This window comes from Pezoporus occidentalis, unplaced genomic scaffold (genome assembly GCF_034315485.1).
Source record: "Pezoporus occidentalis ecotype Australia unplaced genomic scaffold, CSIRO_AGI_Poc_V1 ctg6, whole genome shotgun sequence".
Classification (NCBI taxonomy): Eukaryota; Metazoa; Chordata; class Aves; order Psittaciformes; family Psittacidae; genus Pezoporus; species Pezoporus occidentalis.
Window position 1 is genome coordinate 767,361 of NW_026915943.1, and position 19,598 is coordinate 786,958.

At 47.0% G+C, this 19,598-nt stretch overlaps 1 protein-coding gene across 7 annotated transcripts in view; it reads left to right on the top strand.

Moving 5' to 3' along the window:
* GDPD5 (glycerophosphodiester phosphodiesterase domain containing 5) overlaps positions 1-19,598 on the top strand; it is a 163,642-nt gene that overhangs the window by 126,664 nt on the left and 17,380 nt on the right. For all 7 annotated transcript variants that reach the window (XM_062639166.1, XM_062639168.1, XM_062639167.1 and 4 more), the window contains exons 7-10: positions 678-771; positions 4,832-4,977; positions 16,099-16,181; positions 19,253-19,403. In XM_062639166.1, the coding sequence (XP_062495150.1) occupies positions 678-771; positions 4,832-4,977; positions 16,099-16,181; positions 19,253-19,403 (474 nt within the window). The remainder of the gene's footprint in view (positions 1-677; positions 772-4,831; positions 4,978-16,098; positions 16,182-19,252; positions 19,404-19,598) is intronic.

The window sequence follows — 19,598 nt, forward strand, 5'->3', positions numbered from 1 at the left end:
AAGTGCTTCTCTTCCTTGGTTGGCTCCTGTTGTTGTTTTAAGATTTAGACAGACAATTGGAGAACAAAAGCATTACTCAGAGGATGCTTCTCAAGCTTTCTCTCATGGTGATACAATGTGATGATACACAGTATAGTGTGTTCATAGAATGGTTTGGGTTGAAGGGACCTTAAAGCTCATCCAGTTCCAACCCCCTGCTATGGGCAGGGGCACCTTCCACTATAGAGCAGCTTGCTCTGAGACCTTCCTAAGAAGATTTTTGTTACTGACCCAGCCTGGCTCCAGAGCAGAGCTGCTCCAGCCCTTGCAGCATCTCTGTAGCCTCCTCTGAACTCACTCCAACAGCTCCATGTCTCCTCCTGCTTTGACTTCTGGGCAACCTGATCTAGATGAAGATACCTCTGCTTGTTGCATGGGGGTTGGAGAGGTGAGCTTTGAAAGTCCCTTCCAACCCAAACCATTCTATGATTCTTAGAGGCTTGAGTACCAAAGGCAAAGGTAGGATTTGGAAGAAGAGATACCCAAGTAGGATGCAGGAGCCTAATGTGGGAATGGTGCAACATCCAACTGGAAACGGAATGGTCTGATGCCCTCTGGAACCTGAGAGATCAGTGGATTTCCAAGGTGGTGTTGTGTTTGCAATACCTTTTTTTCTCTCCTGTTCTTGTATCCTGCAGGCCACAGCCCCTTTCTTGCATATAGGAGCACTTGCAGCAGTCACAGCCCTGTCGTGGTTGGTAGCGGGGCAGTTTGCACGCACGGAGAAAGCCAGTGAGTACCACTCGTGTCCTTGCATGATGCTTGGGGGCTGGTGGGGCATTGGGTCCTCTCCTTGGGGGGGGCAGCACTGGTTCCTTCCCAGGGCTCAGCATCCTACACCTCAGCCACGATGGGGAGGTGCATGCTCTGCTAGAGTAATCTGTGTGAAACTGGATTGGTGCATCTGGTCTAGGAATAGAATAATAGAATGGTTTGGGTTGAAGGGGCCTTAAAGCTCATCCAGTTCCAGCCCCCTGCCATGGGGAGGGACACCTTCCACTAGACCATGTTGCTCCAAGCTCTGTCTAACCTGGCCTTGAACACTGTTGAGGATGGAGCACTCATAACTTCCTTGGAATGCATCCAGATCCCATGGCTGTCAGTCTGTAGTCAGAAGCACACCTGGGCTGGAGACAAAAGGGCTATTTTAAATGATGAAGTGAATAAAAGCATTGAGATTTCGATCAGTCTGTTTTACAAAACATAAATGCACCCTCTGCAGCTAACATGCAATATTCTCTCTATCTCATAAGCTCTTCTTCCTTCCCCTGGCTTCTTGTTCATCTGCATTTCTGGCTTTTGAAAGTCTTAATGGACTTGTTGCTTGTGGTACAGTAGCACCCAGAGGGCTCGGTAGAGATCTGGTCCTCTGATGGTTAGGTGCTTACTTAAATGCATATAAACATGGTCAAAGGTCTAAGGGAGAAGAGCTGTGAAGGTCACACTGAGCCCAGCTCTTCTTGTTGATGCTTCTCTCCACTGAAGCTCTTCTGTGCATCTCCCTTGTCCCACCTCATTGCCTGGGGCTCTCCCAAGCCTCAGCTGCTCCTCCAGGTTTTCATGTGAAATAACTTGATCCCTGTGCCCTCAGAAGTGTTTTCTTCAGGGCATCCATGGATCTTCCCAGGCATTAGTGCCAGCTCGGGAACAATGCATTTGAATGGGTATTTAACCCCCAGTGAAAAACAAGCCCTGGAAGGATTTGGCAGCACTTGAGAGACTTCCAAGAAGTGGGAGTGAAGAATGAGGAAACGGTGTCTGAAGATGGAAAGATTTTGCTCGGCAGAGAGACCTTTTTAAGCAAGAATTGCTCTGCCTTGATTTATAAATATGCCAATGAAGTTGTACCCAGCTCTTCTTAAGTATGGCCTAGCATGTAATTAGGCTGCCAGTTGAGGGGAGGATTTGTGGTGATGCCTACAGCAAAGATTGCATGTGCTCCTTCTGAATTCCTTCTGCTTTTTAACTAAGCCAGGAAGCTGTTTCCCCTTCTCTTCTTCTGCTCCTGGTTTTGTGGGCTTTGGTGTTTGAGGAAACCACTTGATCTTGAAGTCATTTGGGGGTCATTTTACTTGTGAAGCGCGTCTTACCTGGAGGAGTTCGCAGGCTTTTTGGTGCAGATACACTTGATGTGGCGGTGTTGAAAACGGAAGAGAAGAACTGAAGTCTCTGTGAGAACCCACAGTCACTTGTAATGGGAAAATACAGTTTCATTCACTAAGTGCAATCCCCTGGAAATAGCTGGGGCAGCTGCATTGGTGTAAGTCTGTTCTTGCATCAAGTCTCATTTCTTTGAGGCGTGTGACAGTCATGAGCAACCATCTTTTCTGGGCAAATTCCTCAATTTTCTTCTAATTTATGTTCATTTCCTCTATGCTACTTTATTCTCAACCTGGAGAATAGATGCTTTAAAAGTCTTTTCAAAGGTAGTATGCACTGGAATGGGTTGCCCAAGGAAGTTGTGAATGCTCCATCCCTGGCAGTGTTCAAGGCCAGGTTGGACAGAGCCTTGGCTGCCATGGTTTGAGGTGTCCCTGCCCATGGCAGGGCATTGGAACTGGATGATCTTAAGGTCCTTTCCAACCCAAATTATTCTATGATTCTATGATAGTAGCTTGTTTTCAAAAGCTTGCTTCTGAGGTCGAATAGAAAACATTGTACTCAAAGCAGCCCTTGAAGCCTTGAGTAACAAATGTGAGCGTGAGAAACCTGCTTTTCTTGGAGCCCAGACTAGGTTGAAATGGTAACTAGGAGCAGGAGGAGTGGGGAAAGAAGGCTTGCATCTAAGTATTGGGGTTGTCAAGTTGTAGAGAGTGGGAGATTTATCTGCCCTGCTTGCTTGGTGGTCACCAAGAGAGCTTTTTCCATACAGACCATCAAATTGTATATATGATGCGTGTATTTCATTCTGGGGGGGTTTTCTGTGGATGATCTCAGTTGCCACATATGTGTGGCTGGGTGAGTCTTCAGCTCCATTTTAATCATACAATCCCAGACTGGTTTGGGTTGAAGGGACCTTAAAGCCCATCCAGTTCCAACCCCCTGCCAAAGGCAAGGACATCTTCCACTAGAACAGGTTACTCAAAGGCCCTGTTCATCCTGGTCATTTTAACATGACCCATGCTGGGGCATCCTCTCCTTGTGAGTGCAGTCCAGTGATCACAGTTTTTGGAAGCCCATGCATTTCACATGGTGCTTGCCTTTAGTCTGAATCTGAGACAGGTTGGACACATTGGCTTGGAGCAAGCTGCTCTAGTGGAAGGTGCCCATGGCATGAAGGTTGGAACTGGATAAGCTTTAAGGTTCCTTCCAACCCAAACTATTTTATGATTCTACGAGCTGTTTAATCCCTTAGTTTCAGTACTAGGATGGAAGGAACCAGAGTCTTTGCACAGCTGAGAGTTGCTGACAATGAGGTTGGTTCTTTTCAAAGCCTGTTTGGTGCGTGGTGTTCTTGGGGTGAGCAGAAATAGGGTCAGGACCACATCCTGTGTCCATCTGGAGGTTTTGATGCTGGTAGAGCACAACTCCAGGGTACCGTGCCTTTATGGTGCAGGACACAGCATGAGCTCACTTAGCACGATGCCATTGAGTGCCTTGAATGCTCTCTGGGTGATTGACCTCCTTTCCACAGAGGGGGAAAGATTAGCTGGCAAAGTTACTCGTGTTACTTTCTGCCTCATAGGAACATGTTTGAATGAGGCTATCAGGTGGTGGAAGCAAACCCACCTTGTTTATGGGTGAAACCAGATCAGTTGTGGTCAGGACCAGACTCTGTCCTTCCCCTTTAAAACCCCACCTTCTCCATCATGTACCCATTGCAAGAATTTGATTTAAAGGATATTTTGGAGGCTTTCCCTCAAGTTCCAATGCCTGAATGAGTTTTCAAAAAAAATCATAATTATTAAAATAAGAATTCAAGTTTTTTGCTTTAATATCTGTGGTTTCAAGTGACTCCAAATAGCTCAGGAGTTCAAAGGTGCCTGTTCTTTATAAGGAACTCACGTCTGTGGGGTACAAGGGTGTCTCTGTTGCACTGTCAGCACCTTTGAGAGATTCCCAGAGACTTTGGACCTTGTGGGAAGTCGCTGGTAGCTGGGAGATGGGAGACAGAGCTCTTCATCTAGCCCCAAGCATTGCAGCTGATACCTTCTTAGCTGCATTTGCTGGTGCTGTAATACAGTTGATTGTGGAGACCCTGGGTAGAGCAGCACCATCACACCCCAAGGATTTCTTTAAACTATCCATTTTATTCAGTAAATTATTATTGCAAATTAAAAGCAGCTCTGCTGGCACAGATCTTAATGCAGAAGCAGTTAAAGTGGCTCTACCCTGCCTGAAATGGGTGGTGTTGGTGAACCACCAATGGAGACACAGGTGGTGTAAACGCAAGTGATAAATGCACCAACATGATACCATGGCTTATTTATAGGTGTGTTTACCTGGTGCTCTATTTCTGCTGTCAGGAAGGGCAACACTTGGTGCTGTTCCACCCGATGGGCTGGAAATCAGCAGTGGTTTGGGCTACATTGCAAGGACCATGGGAGGGGGCATGGGACTGGGTGATCTTAAGGTCCTTTCCAACCCAAACCCTTCCATGATTCTGTGACTTTAAGCAATTCACTTAACTTGTTTCTCCAATACAAAATGAAGTGAAAAACTCCCTCAGGACTTGATGAGCAAAAAGATCTCTTGTGTGGAGGAAGATGAAGGTGCATTGACTTCTCTCCTGTGGTGTGAGAAGGTCAGGACCAAGGTTTTCACCAGCTCTTTCTCCCTCTTTCTGTCTCAGCTTCTCAGATGCTGATGTTCACGGCATACCTCGCAGTTGTAGTTGCACTTTACCTCGTCCCCCTCACCATCTCATCCCCTTGCATAATGGAGAAGAAGGCTCTGGGACCAAAGCCAGCCATCATAGGTCACCGCGGAGCACCAATGGTGAGTAGTCTGATATTGTTAGTACTTGTTGTCTGGTTCTACCATCCTTTGCACAGGCAGAACTGGATCTGATGGTCTCCAGGCTGCTCTCCAGAGAATATATATGACAAATACAGCTTTGAGGCACCCCTCCTGGCTAGGATTACAGTGGTGGTAATGCAGTGCATGAGCCCAGAGTCGAGTCACGCCCCAGCTGTTCCAGATGCCTTTCAAACAAAAGGCTTTGCTAAGGGTGGTTTGTGCCACTGCATCTTTCTGGCTGCTGGTTCTGCTGGTTTTTGCTCTCCATGCTTGGCCCTCGAGCTGCAGCAGGAGAAGTTCGTGGTATTCTTTATTACTTTAGAGCTCGAGGGCTCTGCCTCCATGTCCTTTGCAGGACCTCACCAGCCATGGTTAAACTCAGCTCCCAGCAAGATGCCTCGAGTATGTGGCAGTGTGCAATAAGATACAAACAAGCTGGGCTTGACCCTGCATGACTGCATGGTGCTCTTGCATTGCAGGCCATCATGAGACAGGGTGAGGTGATGAAACATTCCTGTCATCTGCCTCCGGGTAGAGCTTAAAATTGTAATCATAGAGTTCTTCTCTGAAGCTTCTGGACATGTGCAGACTAAATATGGAGTGTACTGGCTGGGATAAGGCTGTCCTGTGGAGTTTAGGTCTCCAGTTTGGGTGCTTCTGTACTGAGGTGTGTTGAATGGTTGCACCTCTGTCTCTTTCTGCTGGTTGATTGCCTTCAGACTAGACAGCCTACTGTAGAGTAGGCAAATGTACTTTATATATGTATATTTTAAGATGCCTAACTAATTTTTTTGCTGACATTCAAAGCAGTAAAAATAACTGTATGGACTGTCAGAAGCTATTTGGCATGTTGGGATGTTCTTGAGCTGCTCTCCAAGCTCAAGAGTGCGTGCAAAGAGTTTGCTAGGGGACATAAATGCCTATCACGACACAAGTATTTTAGTTCACTTTAATGATGACTTTCTTTAAGCAGTCCCTTGAAATGCCAGCTTAATTTGTGTCACTCTTTACTACATTGCCCCTGGGTGGTGGAATGAAGTTCTAGGCATGGGAAATGGTTTTTCCATGCATGGTTTGTACCTACCATGAAGGCCAGAAGCAGCCAAGTGAGAACCTGGGGTCCGCATGCTTCCTGTGCATTAGGAAGTCACAAAAGCTGTTAGATGAGCTCTGAGGCAGAAGCTCTTCCCTGTGAGGGTGCTGAGGCGCTGGCACAGGGTGCCCAGAGAAGCTGTGGCTGCCCCATCCCTGGCAGTGCTCAAGGCCAGGTTGGACACAGGGGCTTGGAGCAAGCTGCTCCAGTGGAAGGGGTCCCTGCCCGTGGCAGGGGTCGGACCTGGAGGAGCTTTAAGGTCCCTTCCAACCCAAACCACTATGGGATCCTATGGTTCCAGTGCAGCTTCCAGGCTTGTGTGCCCCTCATAGCCTTCTAAAGAAGGATTTCTTCTGCAGTTTAGTTTCTATCTTCCAGCTAGTTTACATAAACCTTATCTGGAGTTAGAATCCCAGCAGAGTTTGGCCCTTTGCTTTGCTTCATGTTCTTCGGAGCCAGCAAGCACTCCTTGCAGGGTGGAACAAACCTACATAGGAAGATGCTGCCTGCATGTCGGGGTACTGAGTTGCATAGGCTGATCAAGAGCCGGGGTGGAGAGCAGTCAGTGCTGGGTGTGCAACTGTGTCATTCATCAGGGTGCTGAACTTCCCCTTCAGCATTCCCAATACACAGAGCCAGTTGTCCATTAGCAGCAGATGGTTTGCTCTGACACCCACAAGAAGCAAGATTGGAGACTACCAAGTCTTGTTCCAACCTCCAAGCAATACTCTGCGTGTCCCACGATGAGTTGGCAATGGGTTTATCCAACTGCTTTGCCTTTGCTGCATGTGTGGTGAGTGCTCTTGAGTAGCAAAGCTGAGGTGGGATGAGAGAGATGAAGCCCACAGATGGTCAAAGCTTCCTTCTACTTCCGTCTATGCTCAGCTTTTCCCTGTAGCAAATGACAGCTTGAGTTTGAAGAGCTCCAGCTGCGGTACATAGTCCTCAGGTGGTACTAAGTCATATTTGCTTGGAAACTAGTGATTTTCAAGCCTTGCCAGAAAGCATTTCTGCTCGTTCAGTCTCGTTTCACAGGGCTTCTTGCTTTGCTTTTGCTGTTGAGCCCAACTGTCTGCAGATTGTGTTTGGAGAAATGGAGCCAAGTCAAGCTGGAGAGGAGGAAATAGCCTAGAGAAGAGTCTGGAGTCTGGGCTATAGGACACAGACCTGCCTTGGGCAATGTCTGCAGCGCCTGGGAGTTTGGGGCCTGAGGTGAAGTTAGATCTGGTGGGACTGGAGAGGATAAAAAGCAGTGCAGTATTTGCCTTCAAATCCCCTGAAGCAAGGCAAATGTGATTCTCTGTGCAGGCAAACGCGCTCTGATAGAGCCTGGTAGCTGGCTGCTTCACCCGTCTGGCAGGACGGGGTCCAGAATAGCATCATAGACTGGTTTGCATTGGAAGGGAGTTTATGTTGCGTTTGTACATCCAATGTTCTTGTACTAGAAAGACACGAGTACAGCTGACTGCTCTTCCGACAAAAGCCACTGAAGGAGATGCATGGCCTGGCTGAAGATGCTTGCTGTCCTGAAATAAAGGGGGTTTGGGGTACATGAGGCAAAAAGTGGTGAAATGGAGTTTCCTAGGAAAGCTGTGGATAGTGATCCATCAGTGCATGCAGTCTGCTCCTCAAACAGGGGCAATGATATTCCTCTGTGCTCCTCTCTGCTTCCCTCCATGCATGCACACACCCTGTCTCTCTTCTCTTGTTCTTTAAGGTATTTAAAAGCATCATTCATGGTGTCTGTGAATGCAACTCAACTGCTGTTCTTGTTCTGTGGAGGAAAGAAGTGAGGAGCAGAGGCCATACGGCTCATAGAATTTGTCTTGGAGCACTAGAGGAGGGAAAAAGCCCTTGCATTTGAAGTGGCAAGAGAAAATACCTCCCATATGAAGTTAGGCTGAGAAAGTTGGGGCTGTTCAGCCTGGAGAAGAGAAGCTGCGTGGAGACCTCAGAGCAGCTTCCAGTGTCTGAAGGGGGCCTGTAGGGATGCTGGGGAGGGACTCTTCATTAGGGACTGGAGTGATAGGACAAGGGGTGATGGGTTCAAACTGAAACAGGGGAAGTTTAGACTGGATCTAAGGAAGAAGTTCTTTCCTGTGAGGGTGCTGAGGCGCTGGAATGGGTTGCCCAGGGAGGTTGTGAATGCTCCATCCCTGGCAGTGTTCAAGGCCAGGCTGGACAGAGCCTTGGGTGCCATGGTTTAGTGTGAGGTATCCCTGCCCATGGCAGGAGGGTTGGAACTGGATGATCTTAAAGTCATTTCCAACCCGAACTCTTCTATGAAAATAGGAAGCCATCCTGGCATCCGTACCCAGATGAAGCGTGTCTTTGTGGTGCAGGAGAGCTGCTGGTCCCACACTGGCTGACCCTTTGTTGTAGCAGTACCACTCCTCCAAGCCACATCCCTTCACTATCATCCTATTCCCCCTCCCAAGCTTTAATTCTCTGTTAGAAAGGCTCTTCTGCTTGACTCCTCCTACCTTCCCTTGCCTAAATGTCATCCTGTCCTGGCCACTGTTCGCTATGCTAATGTCCATTGCCAGCAGGGTGCTAGCTGAAAAACCTTTCTCCTAGCAGGTGCTTAGTTAATCAATCAGCTTCTTTTCAAAGGCTCTTTTAGAATGAATTATTCATCCTCCAGATCCATTTTTGCCCTTCTGGACTCCCATGAGGAGAGCATCAAGGTTGTAGCAGGAATGTGCTTGGAATTGAGGGTTCCATCCATCACTTGGTGTGTGTTGGTTGGAAAGGGTCTTGTCCTGATGGGTACAGCAATCGTCTGACACCCCAAAACATGAAATATGTATTTTTGCACATTAATATGTTGAACTTTTCTGGTGATTTCATAAGCAGGTATCTGTTGTCTTTGGTCTTCCACCTTTTTTTTATTCTTCCTCCAGATATCTAATTCCTTTTTGTCTCCAATGACAAACAGACTTGACTGTGTTCTCCCTGTGCTGACACATGTTGTCTTTATGCTGAGAATAGGTAAAACAAGGGTAGAAGGTAAAAGCTGGGACTGAATCTGATATGGGAATGAGGAACTGTCATTTGCCATTTAAAGTCTTCTCCCAAGTGTCTTTCTTCACATGGTGCTTCAGGTTGAGGCACGTTGTCTTTGCTTTTGAGATCTGAAGGTGGTGTCCAAAGTGTTGATTCCTACTTGCTTTTAGGTTGTTAGTCCTATATGCATTCCATATAAAAATCATTAGGCTCCTCATGATGGCCTTTGATTTCAAACGGTAGGTAAATCACCCAAAGGATTAATGATAGCAAGGACTTAGTTGAGCAAGAGCTGCATCTATCTCCTTGGAAACCTTCACGAAGTGTGGAAACTCATCCCTTTACTGGGACCAGAGAGGTGGTGGTTGGTCCAAAACCTGTGCAAACCATTCAGACGTGTCAGAGGTAAGACCAGCTCTTGATTTCAGAGCTCGAGGCTACAAATAGCATCAGAATGAAGTCTTTTGGCAAACCACACGTACAGCTGGGTTTTGGCATGTCTTAACAGCGACGGATGCGGTGCTCATGCTGTTGAGCTCCTTCCTGCACGACACATGATGCCCATCTCCTTGCTGAGCATGGACACTGTGCTGGGAGGAGGGTTTTCAGCCATACTGACTCATTGGCTTTGCACAGTTCCAGAGTGGAAAAGTACCCATTGCAATAGGACAAAGCATGTTGGTGGGAAGCCAGCATTTAATTGCGCTGAGGGTTGCCTGTTGGGTTATTGCATGGGAATGTTTTGCCTCAACAGGGAGCGTGTCCTGCTGTTCCTGGGAAAACTCCAGCAAATATGGTCTTGCACATGTGGAGTTCACAGAATCCCAGCCTGGTTTGGGCTGAAGGGACCTTAAAGCTCCTCAAGCTCCAGCCCCTGCCACGGGCAGGGACCCCTTCCACTGGAGCAGCTTGCTCCAAGCCCCTGTGTCCAACCTGCCCTTGAACACTGCCAGGGATTGGGCAGCCACAGCTTCTCTGGGCACCCTGTGCCAGCGCCTCAGCACCCTCACAGGGAAGAGCTTCTGCCTGAGAGCTCAGCTCAGTCTCCCCTCGGGCAGGTTAAAGCCATTCCCCTTGGCCTGGCCCTACAGGCCCTTGTCCAAAGCCCCTCTTCCAGCTTTCCTGCAGCCCCGTTAGGCACTGGGAGCTACTCCAAGTTCTCCCTGGAGCCTTCTCTTCTCCAGGCAAACTTGTTTTGGTTTTGGGACTTTTTGACACCTGAACCAAAGCCTCCAATATACGTTGGTGTTCTCCCAGAGATGCCTTTTTGTCATCTTGTGGTGCCAACTATAGATAGAAACAGTAATGAATACTTCTGGTTCAGATCATGGCTTATTGGAGAGCTTTCAACTGTTGAAGAAGAGCTGGTTATTTCTTTCTATCATTTGAGAGGAGATTTTCTTCTTGATGGTTTTGAGGGCCTTTATTTCGTCTTATTTTGGGTGCCAAAACTTTGCTGCCACCTCTTTGGGATGACTTTGAGGGCTCTGAAGTACTTTGGTTTGTACTGTTTGTGCTGCTGAAAAGCATTTGCTTTGCTGTATATCTTGTGCACAGCCACCTACTAGAAATATGGCCAGTTAACCTGTCTGTTGGTCTAATCCATAGTAACAATCACAATTAGCATCTTCTGTCAGACCTGGAGAAAGGCTTGTGTTCATTGATATGCAACTGCCTAAGGTCAGGAAGTCTTTCATTAAATCAAACTGCAGCTTTTTGTGTGTGCAGTACAACAGTAATGTGTTATCTCCTGCATGTAGGTATATCTGAAGGTGGCTACAAGGATGCTGGGGAGGGACTCTTCATCAGGGACTGTAGGGATAGGACAAAGGGTGATGGGTTCAAACTGAAACAGGGGAAGTTCAGGTTGGAGATAAGGCAGAAGCTCTTCCCTGTGAGGGTGCTGAGGCGCTGGCACAGGGTGCCCAGAGAAGCTGTGGCTGCCCCATCCCTGGCAGTGTTCAAGGCCAGGTTGGACACAGGGGCTTGGAGCAAGCTGCTCTGGTGGAAGGTCCCTGCCTGTGGCAGGGGTTGGAGCTGGATGAGCTTTAAGGTCCCTTCCAACTCAATCCATTCTGTGATTTCTGCTTATGAATTTATCCGGTTGGCCAAAGCAATCCTTTTTCATTTTCTCTTTTTGTCTTGTGCTCTTGTCACTTCCTTTTGATCTACTTGAGCTGTTCCCAGAGATGGCAGATGCGGATTTCCTCTAAAATACCTTGAATTCATGGGGATTAAAGACATATTTCATTTTCTGTTTTAAACAGTATTGTTATTGCCTCCTAGTGACCTGATACAATGGGGCACGAATGCTGAAATCCAACGTCCTGGCAGATCCCACCCCATACAAGGAACACCAAAGGGTGTCTTTTTATGGAAGGAAAATACAGTTTTCCAGGTATTACCTTGTGTTATCAGCCCAGTTATTGTCTCATGAGGAGATTGAGACTGGAAAGGAGAGATAAAGAACATGAAAACACCAAAAATGATGCTCATGTTTACAGAAAGATGAGAAAGTATCTTTAAAGCCTATTGATGGAGCAAGCATCCAATCCTTTAGTGCAGCTCAGCGCACAGTGCAGGGGAATGACTTCAGTTCTCCTGTGCAAGCTTCTTCGGTAGCATCCCCAACATGCAAATGATGCAGTGATTTGTGATGGTGGTTTCTGGAGACCTGGCTAATTAAAGGAGAAACGCAGTGTAGTGATGTCCACCTCTGGCAGGGCTACCCTGCCTTGACTAGCACGCTGCTATAATCTTCATTAAGGAAGGTCCAAAGCTCTCGACTCCATTTGAACACACTTGCCATTGACTTCTAAGCATAAAAATAGTCAGAATGAGTCAATTCATGGGTAGCTCTCTAGGAATCACTTGCTGTGTCTCTGTGAGCAGAAAGCAATGGAAGTAACCCGAGTTTTGCAAGGGATGAGCCTATCAAACCAAGTGTGAACAGCCACTTGAAACCTTGCACAGGGTCTGTCTGGCTTGCAGTGGGTGTTGGTGTGGTGTATATAGGAGAGAGGTTTGGGGGTGAAATCCTTGCATTGTGTCCCAGGGCTGCCTTTACTTTAGCACTGGGTTACTTTAGTAATTGATTGCATCCCATCAATGCACGGATGCAAACCTGGGTTTAGATTTTGGACACTAGAATGTATTGGATCAAGGAGGAAACTTATACAACAAACTGGACAGAGCCAGAGAGTAATCTAAGCAGGAAAATTATGCATTTATTTATAGTTATTGCAGTTTTGCTGTGAAGCCTTTTAACAAAAGCTTAGCATTCACCAAGTAATTCCTGTGCCAGCAACTGTCCCACTTGGCTGCATCTCTACTTAAAACATGCTGATTTGGGGCTTCACTCCCCCCTTCTTGTAGGGAAACAGGGTGGGATGATGGAAATACATCTCAGATTTTCCCTTTTCACAATAGATTCATATTGCAGGGGATATGAACCCCACACACACAAAAAAAAAGCCTGCCTCCAAAGTAGTGCCAGGAGAGCCTTTGGGAATAGGGACAGGGTTAAAACTGCTTTCCTTGCTTTCTGCTTGACCTTTACTAGGTTACTCACTCATTGGTGAGTGGCTTGTTCAGTCCCTTCAAGGCTAGGATTGACCAAGAGGCTTGGAAACCAGGGAGGGCAGCTTTCTGCATCACTGATGGACTCATTTGGAGGTGCTATTATTTATATCAAGATAAGTGGCTCTGGCCAGGTTAGGAGCTTACCCACCACGTGCTCACAGGAAGATGACATCTTTGCCTGCGAGGCTTACGTATAATCTACTTTTCAAAAGCTTGTGACACACGGGGAATCAGGCTGCCGAGTAATAGCATTGTGGTGTTATAGAGACTGCCCAGCACACATAGGGCATGGCGTTATGGAGAGCTCTTCTGCTGACATCCGTGCTGTTTGCTGATTCAGAGCAGGGAGAGATGTTCATCCATCCGTGATGCTCTTCACTTCCAGTGGTCTTGTGATGAAGATGAGCCAGCCATATGTGGAAGTTTGCAGTTCAAGTGTGATATCTAAGCTATTAATGCAAGATCAGTACTGTGTCATCAGAAATGGTCATAGATACGTGCTGGAAGTTTATGCAATTCATAGTTGAAGTTATATACATAAAAACCTAAAGGGAGGGAAAAGGGAAACTTCAGGTGCAATATAAACATGTTATATGTTTTATATATAGCAGCTTTCCAATACCTAAAGGGGGGTTACAAGAGACCTGGAGAGAGGCTTTGGCCAAGGGCCTGTAGGGCCAGGCCAAGGGGAATGGCTTTAACCTGCCCAAGGGGAGACTGAGCTGAGCTCTTAGGCAGAAGCTCTTCCCTGTGAGGGTGCTGAGGCGCTGGCACAGGGTGCCCAGAGAAGCTGTGGCTGCCCCATCCCTGGCAGTGCTCAAGGCCAGGTTGGACACAGGGGCTTGGAGCAAGCTGCTCTATGGAAGGGGTCCCTGGCCGTGGCAGGGGTCGGACCTGGAGGAGCTTTAAGGTCCCTTCCAAACCAAACCAGGCTGGGGTTCTGTGATGTTACAGCTTCAAAGTGTGTATTCCTATAGAACAGTCTCAAATGTTGTTTCCTTTGCACAGCTGCATTTTCAACCCAGGGCTGACCAGAGTTTTGTAGGTTTATCTATCTCTCATTAGGGTTATATTCCTGGGAAAGGAATAGATGTGCCTCATAAATGACCAGCCACACGCAGTCCTCAATGGGATCCAGTTAAGTTTCACCCTTACTGAAGAGTGAAGCTTAGTCTGCAATCTCTGTAGGGGCTAGAGATGAGGCAGGAATGGAATACTCCACTCCTGGGGCTGGGATCACTTTAACTCCATGGGGTTAAGCTCAGTAGCAACTGACTTGAATGCTGAGGATGATGGAACTGTTATAGTGCACTGAGTTTTAAAACTCCCCGCAGGCTGTATTATAGCGTTATATGCATGAACATCACTACTATAGGATCATATAATCAACTAGGCTGGAAAAGACCTGATAGATCATTAAGTCACGTAAAGAGATGGTGCTCAGGCATTGGAAGAGGCTGCCCAGGGCAGGGCTGCAGTGTTCACACCCCATGGAGACGAGGCCTCAGTGCCATGGGGCAGTGGTGGCCTTGGCAGTGGTGGGCAATGGTTGGACTGGATGAGCTTAAAGGGCTTTCCCAACCTGATCGATTCTGTGAGTCTATGGACTTGTGTTGCATCTACCCAGCATCATCCTGACAGGCTGGTGGTCTTGTGTTGCCCTTTGGTTTCTCTAGCTCAGCTATCTATTGTTTAAAGACTACTCACTTTATTGCCCTGTGATTGCTGCTGTCTCCGTAAGCAAACATTGAGCATTACCCTGTGGAAAGGGCATCACCTTGCCCTGTTCCCCTTGGGAGAGGAAACCCAAGATGCTGAAAGCCACCCAAGGAGATAGAGCAAATCCGATGGGATCTTCAGATCTTTGTGCCTGCTGCTCCCTGCTGACAGCTCTGAGCATCGTGCAGCTACTGCAACAAGCTCTTTTAGCCCGACCTTGTGTGACCCAGCGCTGGGTTGTACCAGTGTGTGTGATGGGGGTGTTGACTCTGCCTTCACCTAGACAAGCCAGGCTTTGACTGGGAGCCTTTTTGAGAGGATAACGTGGCTCTGTGTCTCCTTAGAACAAACAGAAATGAACCAGTATTGATGGTGGCTTGAGCCGGAGGAGTTGAGTGGAGAGATACCGGAGCTATGCGAAGGCTGTTGCTGACATTAGCTCTGATGATTGTACCCTAAAGCTCTGCTGACCCAAGCACTGAAGGTGATCAGCTTATAAAAAGCAAGTGATTTTCAGAGACACCTTAAACTCTCGAGCAGGTGTTTATTGTGCTTATTTCATGGTGTATTTAGGCCTTAGTTGTAATTATTCCTCTTCCGAACGCCATGAAAATCACGGCTTGTGAATGCTCCTTGCGTCTTGATGGGAACCTACTGATGCTGGTGGTGCAGAGATGGGTGGAAAATGGGGTTAGAGGTGCCCCAAGCCTGAAAGCAAATTGGAAACCAGAAAAGCTTTAAAACTAGCTTTATTTTGATGTGCTTGTGTTTCAGTGCAGAAAACTTGGCAGTATTTCCTCCATAGTTGTGGTGGTTTGTATCTGGTGTGCCCGGTATTGGTTTATGGCTATTTTGGGGCTAGCTACTGTATTGGTTTGTAGAAAACCAAAGTGTTTGCTTTCACGCTGTGTTGCTTTTAAACAAACCCAAATCTTGTTACCATCTGCTCCATTCCACAGAATGAAATATGAGGTAAGTTATGAGTCCTCATCCACAATAGCCATGGGGATACATTTTCAAGGCTTAAAGATATTTTTCTAGTTGCTAAACTAACTAGACAATTTGTTACTAGAGGAATGATCTGATTTTGAGTCTGAGCAATAGATGACTTGATTGAATGAGTAGATGTGGAAATAAAATGTGCTACAGAACCTTTGTTGCAGTTGTTCTCCATGGTATGGATAATACTCTGGTTTATGGGCTTTCTTCTTGCTATAATGATGTTGTAATCGCTGTTTACTTAGAACAGTAGGAGAATGAAGAACTGTTAAGGTATTTTAATAGCTGTAGATATAACCCATGGATAGAGAATTGGCATCACATTAACAACTGCTTCATGGGGATCTCCAGCAAGCCACTGTTTGGGAACCACGCTGGTGAGCAAATCTCTCATACACTAATATTGCACCAGACCTTGAGCTCATGGGTTTCTGGTATTGCAGGTCATAATAGCTCTGCATTGAACTCTCTGTGTGAGAAGACCATCAATGGAGTTAAATGCACTGGTCATCTTCAGACTTCAGTAAGATGCAATCCTGCCTGAGGGATGCTGGTACTCCAGTGTAACTGGCTGCTATGGAGTCTGCAAACCAAGATTGTCTTGGCTCCCTAATATGTCTAAATCTTCCTCTCAGCATCCACTACTTCATAAACTCTTCACTGAGTATTAATCTCTCATTGTTTTTTATTTCCCCCCATAGCTGGCACCAGAAAACACTCTGATGTCCTTCCAGAAGGCAGTGGAGCAGAAGATGTATGGAGTCCAAGCTGATGTTGTACTGAGGTAAGCCAGTGTGGTCTTCAGTCTGAGGCTCTCAGTGGATGGCCCAATCCATGCAGATGGGTCTTTCCTATCTGGTGTGTGTCTGGTTACTGCTGCTTTTTCCCATTGAAAAAGGGCTCTCGTGGTCAACACCTCTGATAACTCCTAGCTGTGTCTCCATTTGTAATGCACAGAGGATGCTAATGGTTTCCTTGAGATGATGATTGAAGGTGAAGTTGTCCAGGTGGAAGAGCCTGGACACCTTTGCTGTGAAACTCATCTTCGTTTGCAGGAAGACAAGACCAATTTAGTGACATTTAGAGGGGGTTATTTCAAGATCTGTTCATTGTTCCAGGAGCTTGATAATTCTTTAATACTCTTATTCCTTCTCTGAGCTGTGTTTTTTGCATGAATTACATAGATGTGCAAGAGGGCATAAGTGGCACAAAGGGAGCTGTAATGCCATATCTTGGTGATCACAGAATTCCAGACTGCTTTGGGTTGGAAAGGACCTCAGGATCATCCAGTTCCAACCTCCTGCCATGGGCAGGGACACCTCACACTAGACCATGGCACCCAAGACTCTGTCCAACCTGGCCTTGAGCACTGCCAGGGATGGAGCATTCACCAGTTCTCTGGGCACCCTGTTCCAGCACCTCACCACCCGCACAGGGAAGAACTTCTTCCTTGTATCCAACCAGAACGTCCCCTGTTTCAGTCTGAGCCCATCGCCCCTTGATCCCTCAGTTTCTTTCAGTTCCAGTTATAAACACAAGAAAGACTCAGAGCTCCTATTTTTCCCTGACCACGTTAGAGGTTGGTGTTGATGGAAAGATCTTTTTGCCTGGTGGAAGATGGGCTTCTGAAGGTTAAATGTTACAGGGCTTATTTTTATCTTTGTATAATTGTTTGAGAACAAAAGCTAAAGTAGTTTCTTCCCACTTGGGAGCGGAAGGTCCTTGTGGAAAGATGAAGTGTGAATTGGGATGTATGTGATGCAATTCCTGTTCTTTCCAAAGTTAGTTCATTAACAGTTGTGAAGGGACAACTGCTTGCCTGCCCAGACAAGCACTTCGCTCACATGGCTGAATCAGTTGCTTCTATTAGCACAGGCCAAGGAGAAAAGTGGACTTTTGGGAGGAGGAGAGCTGGAAAAGCTCCAAGAACTTTCCCTGTTGCCACTCATCAGCTATCCCAGAGGAGCACTCCAAGCATCCATAGCTTAATGCCCTTGATGGCCCACTTATCTGAGGCCCTCTCAAGGAGAACTCTATAAAAAGAGGACTCCATTGACCTTCAGACCAAAAAGTGAGTTATCCATACAGCTGGCAGCAGCTTTGGGAAGGGTTTGTGCACAAGACCTATTGCTCTCCTTATCCCATTGAGAGATGCTCTTTGTGCCTGTGTCTCGATGGGTCCAGGATATCCCTCCTGGGATGTCTTCATGTTCTTCTAGGCATGTATTTGCCATGGGTGAGCTGCTTGGACATGCACTCAGACCCATCACACCCTGCTCCTTACCCATCACAGACCCTAAACGGGGTGGCCCTGGTTATAAAGCCAACTTCGCTTCAAGCAGCAGCACAGTCTCCCTGTGTGTTCCTCTCATCCCCTACCTCCCCTCGCATCTCTTCTAAAGCTCTGACTTCTGTCTCTGAAGTACTTTTAGCCAGCCTGTGCCTGTAATAGGTTGTGGTTAGACTTGAGTAGCGCTGAGTGACTGTAAAGGGAAGGATTAGAAAGGAAAGGAGCAAATGTGAAGTGCCCCCATAGGTTTTCCACGCTGCGGTTAAGGCTTAACAGTATCTGATGATGCTGTGCTATGAGATGTTAAGACTTGAGCTCCTATCTCCCTTAAACACTCCACACTTTTAATTCTGCAGTTGCTTAGCTTATTTTCTTCTTTTTAACTGTATTTATTAAAGCCCCTTGTGACTGCAGCAGCGCAGTGTGCTGCTGAGCATGGTATTGCTGTGTCAGCGTGGTGCTGTGGGTTGGGGAGGAAGTCGTTGGCACAGTGCATGCTAGAAATAGCAAACAAAGATGCCAGTGGCCTTTGTGATAAGGGACTTCTGCAGGCAATGGTGAAGCAGAGGCAGCATTTGCTCCATCATCTACAAGTGAGGTTTTCCCTCTGGCTCTCGGGGTGAGTGCTGTGACTTGGCTCCTCATTCAGATGGGGTTTGTATTGAAACCTCATCTCATTTCCAGACCTTATCTGAATCTCCCATGATGAAGACGGGTTCCTTGCTTAGGAAAATGTCCTTGTAATCAGGCTGGGTTTATCTTGATTCCTGAGTGCAGACAATATTCCCCTGCACTGGATAGAAACCATCACTGCCTTGTGTGGTGTTATCACTGATTCAATCACAGAAAATGGAGTGGAAGAAAGCTTAAAGAGCACTTTTGGCTTCCCAGAACTATTTTTAAGCCATCTGCATGGCTTATAAACCACAGGACATGCATTTGGCTCTTTAGTTCCACCTGAAAGGTGGGATTTCTTTCAGATGCATGGACTCGTGTGAGCGTGGCTGCTTCCTGAAATCCATTTTCAACTGGGAAGAGGCAATTTCAGAACAATTTTGGTACCTTGGAACCCTTGCATCTTGCTGAAAGCCTGTCACCACTTTGTTCTCTGTAGTCTGAGAGCCCTTGGAATCTTTCTCATCATCTACTATTAGCAATTTGGGAATAGTTTGGGGTATGGAAAACCTCAAGCAGGATATGGAAAACCTCTGATATTGGGAGCTACAGATCCTGCAGAAAGCTTTGGTTTGTGTGAGCTTTCAAAGTGGATGTTCTTGTCCAAGCTACTAGAGTTTGGCACTCTAGTAGCCATCTAGAGATGGATGGGGTCAGTCAGTGTATGAATTGACTGCAAACACCTAGCAGGTATCTAAGAGACTTTGCCCTCTGGGTGCATCAAAGGATATTGAGGCTGCTGGGGATGTGTTAAGCTGGTTGAGGTCTTCACAACGAGTGTGATGTGAAGCTGTGCGAGAAGCTGGAGTGGGAACAGGCATTTATGCAGTACCGTGTACATGGTTGTGTCTTCTGACCTTGTAAATAGGGCCTTCTGCCTGTCTTTGCAGCTATGATGGAGTGCCATTTCTGATGCACGACAAGACACTCAGGAGAACAACGAACGTGGAGGAAGTGTTTCCAGAGCGGGCCTACGAGCACTCCTCCATGTTCAACTGGACTGACCTGGAAAAGCTCAATGCTGGAGAGTGGTTCCTACGGGTGCGTATGGCCATGGCGAGGGTGTCCTTGGAGCCAAGTATCATGGACTCCTTGACTGGTTTGGGATGGAAGGGACCTTAAAGCTCGGGGGTTGGAGCTGGATGAGCTTTAAGGTCCCCTCCAATATAAGCTTGAACATGGCTTGCTGAGGCATTGCTGCAGGTACTGGTTTTCTATGCTTGCTTGGGTTCTTGC